At 37.3% G+C, this 7773-nt stretch overlaps 1 protein-coding gene across 1 annotated transcript in view; it reads right to left on the bottom strand.

Moving 5' to 3' along the window:
- Positions 1–7773, bottom strand: part of LOC107752723 (intron-binding protein aquarius) — a gene marked incomplete at its 5' end in the record, with an annotated part of 30289 nt that overhangs the window by 11159 nt on the left and 11357 nt on the right. The window contains 5 exons of the mRNA XM_016568748.1: positions 1171–1342; positions 1903–2090; positions 2979–3050; positions 3312–3449; positions 7353–7562. Of these exons, the coding sequence (XP_016424234.1) occupies positions 1171–1342; positions 1903–2090; positions 2979–3050; positions 3312–3449; positions 7353–7562 (780 nt within the window). The remainder of the gene's footprint in view (positions 1–1170; positions 1343–1902; positions 2091–2978; positions 3051–3311; positions 3450–7352; positions 7563–7773) is intronic.

Here is a 7773-nt window from a genome sequence, read left to right as displayed (position 1 = left end):
TTTTTTAGAAAAATAACTGCACTAAAATGTTTTTTTTTGTTTTGTTTTTTTTCTATTCAGCCAAAAACAAAACAAAACAATTAAATAGCACAAAATACATTTTTTAAATAAACTTGTAAAGGCAGGGTATGTGATTTTTCAAAAACACTTTAGAAAACTGATTCGGGCCGAATAGCAAAACAAACTTGTAGCCAATCAGCAATAAGGGGCGTGTCTACTCGTGATGTGGAGGAGAGAGCTTTCAGTGCATGGGACGGACATTAGCCGAGCCGAGCGACAGAAAGATAGAGATGGCGGATAAAAAACAAAAGAGGAAAACGTCTGCGGAACGATAAGGCAAGAAGTAGGACCCGTGTAAATATCGGATCAGCTTTCCAGCGCTGAAGAGAACTCAAGGAGCGGAGGCCTGCGATCGGACGCCGAGGTTGCTTTGTTTCTTCTCAATAGGTGAGTAACACCGTGTCTACAACAACTAAAGTCTGCCTACACTGGACGCGAGAAAGAGGTCAAACGACCGTTGAAAACCATTTGAAATGTATGTCAGCACGTCATAAATAGAACCCGGCAGCAGTTTTCTGTCGGGGATTTGTTGCACCGCGCCGCTCACGTCCGTAGACACGGTGTAACATTGGTTTTGCTTTGTTTCACAGAACGAATCGTTGCCTGGGTTGCGTACGTATATGTGGGGCGGAGCTATCAAAATAGGGGCAAGACCCTTTTGGGGTAGGGGCGTGTTTGTTTTGGTGATTTCAAATATCAACATTGGCTACCAGAAATCACTTACTCTGCCTTTAAATCTATAATTGTTTATACACATAGTTGTTAAAATATTTACTGTAATAAAACTTGTTTTCATGACATTTCATGAGTTATTCTTACGTAAATCTAAGTAAATATTATTTAACTGAACATAACTTTTTTTATTGTGTCATTTTCAAATGATAAAAAAAGTGAAATTATTTATTTGTATTTAAGATGAATACATTTCTAGCTATGAAAAGATTCTGACAAAGGGTTCTGCCATTTCTTCCAAAATTGTATAAAATGTAATTTCCGCCACATAATGAATGACGATTTCTGAGGTGTTTTGAAAATGACACTTGTTTATGATGATTCAGGGAAGAAAAGAAATGCTTGTGATGCACGTGTATGTCATATAACTGAGCTCACCTGATAAAAGTATGGGTTGGGTTCAGATTCCCCCACGCCGTTGAAGTCCTCCACATTAACGAGCTGGAAGTCGTAGGTGAATCCAGGGTTCGGTGTCTGGAACTCGGGCTGGAGCTGAACATGAGGGAGGTTCCCCAGCTGCTTATAGCGCCAGTTATACAGGTTACACAGACTGCCACACACACACACACGAGAGAGAGAGAGAGAGAGAGACAAAAAATTTATCTGAGGACAGAACAGCTCTGCTCTGAAACCTAGAGAGCCATCTAACTAAACAGCTTTTTAAAGCATCGTATCTTATTTTACACAAAATGTGTGTATTTTTTTTCTTTGTATTTTTCTGATTATTAGAATGTTTATATACTATTACAGCATGTAATATTTTGAATGCGCTTTTATTTTTATACTTACACTACAGTGTTCTTTTTAATTTAGGTTATGTTTCAGTAATTTTGTTAGGTACTTTTGGCATTATTATTATTATTAAATTTATTTTTTTATTGTGCTGTTTTTATCTGCTGTTTGGACTCTCATTCTGACGGCACCCATTCACTGCAGAGCATCCATTGCTGACACACTGATGCAATGCTACATTTCTCCAAATCTGATGAAGAAACAAACTCATCTAATGCAAGCAAGCCTATATGATTCTTTTGAGGCAGCTTTCAGCTTTCACACTAAAACTAATAATGACATCACATGGGTACGTATTAAAAGCATCTTTCCACTGACCTGGCCCGTGCTCTGCCCTGGGCGTCCAAGTCTACAGTAGGGACACCCAGACGCACAAAGCGAGTAAAAAGTGACTGCTCCATGTTTGAATATTTCTGAAAGGCCATGTTCTTAATGACAGGAGGCAACTGATGATGATCACCAATCATAATCCAGCGTTTGAGTCGACTGTAGCCGTCCTCTGGATTCTGCGTAACACAGAGACAGAAACGTTTGAGTCAGTAAGGTTACGTTACAACTCCATTTCGATGAGTGAAAACAACGCCATGCATCACATTTGCTGAATGAAATCCAATACTTGATTCTTGATCATTTTGGTTCAAGTACGTCACACTTTCTCACTACATGTGATGTGCATTTAGTAGCATTTTTGCTTTCGACATCCATTTGTAATGTGATGTCCTGCATCCGGAGAACACGTCCCTTTTATTACCAGAAAAACTGCCACAAGGACAAGATTGCAGTCTTCATGCGTGTTCAATTTTCAGGCCCATTTTCACATGTATGAATGATTCTGAAGACATTTCATGCCTAATCGTGATTTCCACCTTTGCCGATTGTAAGTGATACATCTTGAACACTTTTTGTCATTAAAACAAAACCTTTGACTGCCTTTATTATGATAAGTGTATTAAAGCTGACACATCTATATATAATAATAAAATCTTCATTCTTTTATAATTATATAAAATTATAATTTATATATAATATATTTTAAATTATATAAAAACTGTACATGATGGAGAGGTTTTAATTCTACTTTTGAACTTATCAAATTAAGATTTTTTGCAAATCAGCTAAATGTTTTTGCAAGGTTTCAGTGTAGAAAACATGTCTTGATTAATGTTTAACTAGATTTTTATTATGTATTAGCTTGTATTTAATTGGCAATAACGGCTGTTTGACTAAAATAAAGTTTCCCCTGAAAAATATATTATAATATAACATTTAACAATGCACAATTTAAAATAATGTAATAACACAACACGTAACCTAACACGTAACCTAACGTGCAACGTGCGCCACAACGCAACATATAACATCCAAACAAGATTTTAGGAGAAAGAGGGTTGTACCTGTAGCAGTAGCGGGATGAAGGTCTCAATCTCCAGGATTTGAGCTGCCTCCTCCATCAGGATATTATCATACTAGAGAAAGATCAAGTATGTGAATATTGAGGCAGCGAACATTAATGTTAAGTGTAGACTAAAAGATTCATTTCAGTGAATCAGTTCATTCAGACCATTTTAAACAAACACCGATTCTCACTTGTTGTGATGTGCACTACATCAAAGGTTTGGACACATATTTCTTCCACATATTTCATAATCGCAGTAAAAGCAAAAAAAAAAAAAAAAATCAAATTATCATAAATGGGAAAGTGCTGACGTCCTCTATGACACCGATACCTTGAAGCCCAACTCCACCAGGTCGTGGCGTTTGAGGGCGGCGTGTGTGCAGGTCATGGCGATGATCTTGGCCTCTTTCACCAGCAGGTATTTGGATCGGTCCAGTCCGCTGCGCAACAGCTCAAACGCCCTGAACTCCTGCAGAAGAGAAGATGCGTTTATGATCACCTCACTGCTAAAACCACACAAACACTGGTAAAACCAAACATCATAAACGCAGCTCCTCTAAAAATCATTTAAAAAAAAAAATATATATAAAAAAAACAGTATATACCAGTCACAGTCTGGAGTAAAAACTGCAGGCAATGACGCCATCAAAAAATGTGAAAGGTAAAACATCCATTCATACAGCTGACATATTGAGTGTTTCTGACACTTTTCCCTGCAGAATGATCATTTCTAGCAGCAAGAAAACTGAAAAACAGCGCACTTTTAATCAGACGGTCCAAATTTAGCAAAAACATGCCATTTGGTGCAATTATTTTATATGACCAAACAGTAAGATGAAATTGTGATGCTTGTAATGCAAATCAATGTGATATTTATAAGCGTATAGCAGATACTTACATAAAATGATATAAATATCAGTCATCACTCTATATCTCCAATATTATGTCTTTTTTTAGCAAAGAAATCTGCATATCAAATATGACACAGTAGGCCTTATAGGGTTAAATGTGAGAGTCACCACAATATTTTAAAAGACTATGAATTTCACAAGGTGAGGTTGGTGTTTAAATGTCTAGCGGAGGAGATTGTGTTTCTTTCTACTTCCTGTCATTTGTCAGAAACAGCATCTCTGGTTTCCTCTCAGCATGGGCGGCACACGCAGAAATTAAGTATCTGTTTCTGTTCAATCTGTGCAGTGAAGAGAGATTAACCCAGCTGGATATTTTCAGGACTGCATCCACTGGGAAATGAATATTTGATGCCCTTCTGCATTAATATTAATCCCATTAAAGCATTCAATATTGATGAGGCCACTTTTCAACCCTGAGTCTTCAGCAGTGACGCTTGAGAGACAGCGATGCTCAAGCAGACAGACCCACAGACACACTATGGCTCTGACGCACAACTTTATTACAGGAGCGTGTCTTTGTTGTCAGCAGATAAACACAAAGGATGAAAGGATGAGAAATCAGCATCAAAGAAAGGGGCATGCCAGAATAATGGGCTTTAGAAAGAGAGGAGGGAGATTATTATTGATGGGTTTCTCTTCATGGATGAACAGACTACAACAAGCTCTGATCAGAGCACACACGTGGAAACTAGAGGTCGACCGATAGTGGACTTTACCGATACCGATAGCTAGGTTGGACCACGCTGGCCGATACCGATTAATCAAGCGATGGATACTGAACGAAAACTAAAATAATGCTTTACAATTACTATTAGCTATTAAAAGAAAGTACTGAACCATACTTTGTAAATGAATAAAAATATGAATATCAATTATTATATTGATCATAAAGTTAGTTAATAGTTTATTAACTAATGTTAACAGAATGTTACAAATGGACTCTTATTGTAAAGCGTTACCATTTAATTTCAGCAGTCATGCTTAGAGATGGCCAACTTTAAATATCTACACAAAGGCCATAGCATTTAAATTAGCCTACATAAATATGGATATTGCATGTATACTCTCACACTTTATTTGCTTCTGTTTTAGAACACTTGATAATTATCTTATCAAATTAACAAAACATGTTAGTCACACACTGGGCAAAAGCGCAGCACTGCGTCTAGGAGATCAGGCGCATCGCGTTCAATTCAAAACGGTTTATTTAATCACTACATGGACATAAGTTTACTTCAAGAATGAACAATGCGGCATAGATGAGTTTGAAGTGCAGTGTTTAAAAAATAAATGGCAAACGGAAAGAGAAAGCATGATATATATTATAGCTCTCTAAATGAAGCATACTTTATTAGAGCCACAGAAAGACACAATTAGACAATACACAATTTTACAGCCTAGGGTGAAGTCATTATGTACATTAACAACGATTTGAGACAAATATGATGTAATTTAATGGAAAACTATGTGAATGGCGCTCTGTGGCACGGCAGGATTTTCTGCTGGCTGCATTAAGTCCGCGTCTGAGGTTTCCCGCTCTATGCAGCGCAGACTCACGTGTCAAAAACAGCACGAGGTATCAGTGATTTCTGCCTCTAGAGGCCGCTCTCGCTCTCGAACTGTATAATGACAGCAGACTCTTCTCAGCCGCTCCAGCAACGGATGCATCCCTGAAAAATATCGGCTTGGATTTTTGCCGATAGTTCCAGCAATTAACTATCGGTGGCGATTAATCGGCAAAACCCCTCAATCAGTCGACCTCTACTGAAAACTACATGTGACCCTGGAGCACAAAACCAGTCTTAAGTCGCTGGGGTATATTTTTAGCAATAGCCAAAAAAACATTGTATGGGTCAAAATGATCGATTTTTCTTTTATGCCAAAAATCATTAGGATATTAAGTAAAGATCATTTTCCATGAAGATATTTTGTAAATTTCCTACTGTAAATATATCAAAACGTAATTTTTTATTAGTAATATGCATTGCTAAGAACTTCATTACTATCAGCCATGTTGGGCATTTTGAAATGTATATATCATGTCGTCATATGATGAAACTAGAGGCACCATGGCTTATCTGAAAGGTCTGAAGTTTTGAACCACCAATTATTATTAATGTAGCCTATTTTCATGAGCCTGATCTCCTTTGTACTGGTCAATCACCCATAGTGCCACAGTCTGCCATAGTGCCTGTATGCCATTCAGAATTTCACCAAAAGCAGACTTTTTAAACTCCTCCTACATTATCGCATTTTCAGCAACACTTTTTTTTTAATTTATCGCATTTTCACTAAATTTGGGGTAGATTATCTTCAGATTATAATATTATTAAAAGACAGATTACAGAATTGACTGAAGTTTTAAAAAGTATTGGTATAACCAATTGTTTTTGTCAACAAATCTGATGGGGAAAAAAGACCACGCACATTGGCATGAAACTTTGCATGCAACAATTCACTGACAAACGATAGCAGTTTTGTGACAGAGAAACCTATTAGTCAAAATTAATGAGCAATTTTATTAAGATGTTTTTTAACTTTTTTTTGGGGGGGTAAAATGATCACTGATGATGCAGTGTATTAAATATACTCGACCTGCTGCACTGTACTTGCCCAGTAACTGCTGCTCAAATATACCCCAGCGACTTAAGACTGCTTTTGTGCTCCTGGGTCACATATAAGATATTTCCCACATTATTTTTTATACTGTACTATTAGGCTATATCTTATCTATTTCAGAAAAACCTGTCCCTACCTAAAAGGTGCTAAAAAAAAACAAAACACTTTTGTTGCTGTGCTTTTCTTTTTCTATATTTTCTTTATCTTTCCAAGCAGCAAAGTTGACAAGACTTTATGCCGGCAGTAAAAGGTCTGACTGTGTGTTCATTTGAGCAATTGTATTAAAAAAAAAATATACCCATAACAGGCCAAATACACATGGTCATACATATTAATGTGTATGTATAACTTTTACGTACATTTTTTTTATGACGTTTTTTTTTAAGAAACATTTCTTTTGTTCACCAAGGCTGCATTTATTTGATCAAACACCGTAAAAATAGTGTTAAAATACTGTTTTGTGTGGGAATATCTTGTAAAATGTAATTTATTTCTGTGATCAAAGCTGTATTTTCAGCATCATTACTCCAGTCTTCAGTGTCACATGATCTTCAGAAATCATTCTAATATGCTGATTTGCTGCTCAAGAAACATTTCTGATTATTATCAATGTTGAAAACAGTTGTGCTGCCCAATATTTTTGTGGAAACTGTAACACATTTGATTTTTCAGGATTCACAGATGAATAGAAAGTTCAAAAGAACAGCATTTATTTGAAACAGAAATCTTTTGATAAATATAATGTGTCCTTGCTGAAAAAAAACTTGTTGACCCCAAACTTGAATGGTGGTCTTTATAAATGTACAGAGTAGGACAAAAATCTACCCTAATTTCAGCCCTACCTCCAGCTGGGTGAAGATCTTGCGGATGTGGCAATAGCAGCCCTCAGCGATGTCCATGTCGTCCTGATACGACTGGCCCTTAAACACCGGCTGAGGAGCGTTGGAGAAGTACTTATGGAAGGGGAAGTGTGACGCCACCTCCTCCGTCTTCACCTCTCGGCTGGGTTTTGGCTTCACTTTACTCATGTATTCCTCCCAGCGTGACATTACCTACAACAGCCGAGACAGACAGACAGATAGGATCAGCGCTTGGGGATTTCATGCGCAGAACTCATTAAGAGCACTTCACTGGACACACAGCCTCGTCACAATCCACACTTAATTAATGTTTGCCTGTAATCTGTGATCTGAGCTAATGGTCCGTACAGATCCCCCGAGGTGCTGATATGAATCTACTGGCCACAGCATGATGGATCAAACC

This window comes from Sinocyclocheilus rhinocerous, unplaced genomic scaffold, assembly GCF_001515625.1.
Source record: "Sinocyclocheilus rhinocerous isolate Xijiao unplaced genomic scaffold, SAMN03320098_v1.1 scaffold321, whole genome shotgun sequence".
Lineage (NCBI taxonomy): Eukaryota > Metazoa > Chordata > Actinopteri > Cypriniformes > Cyprinidae > Sinocyclocheilus > Sinocyclocheilus rhinocerous.
Note: the sequence above shows the minus strand (reverse complement) of the source record. Positions and strands in the feature narration are given on the sequence as shown.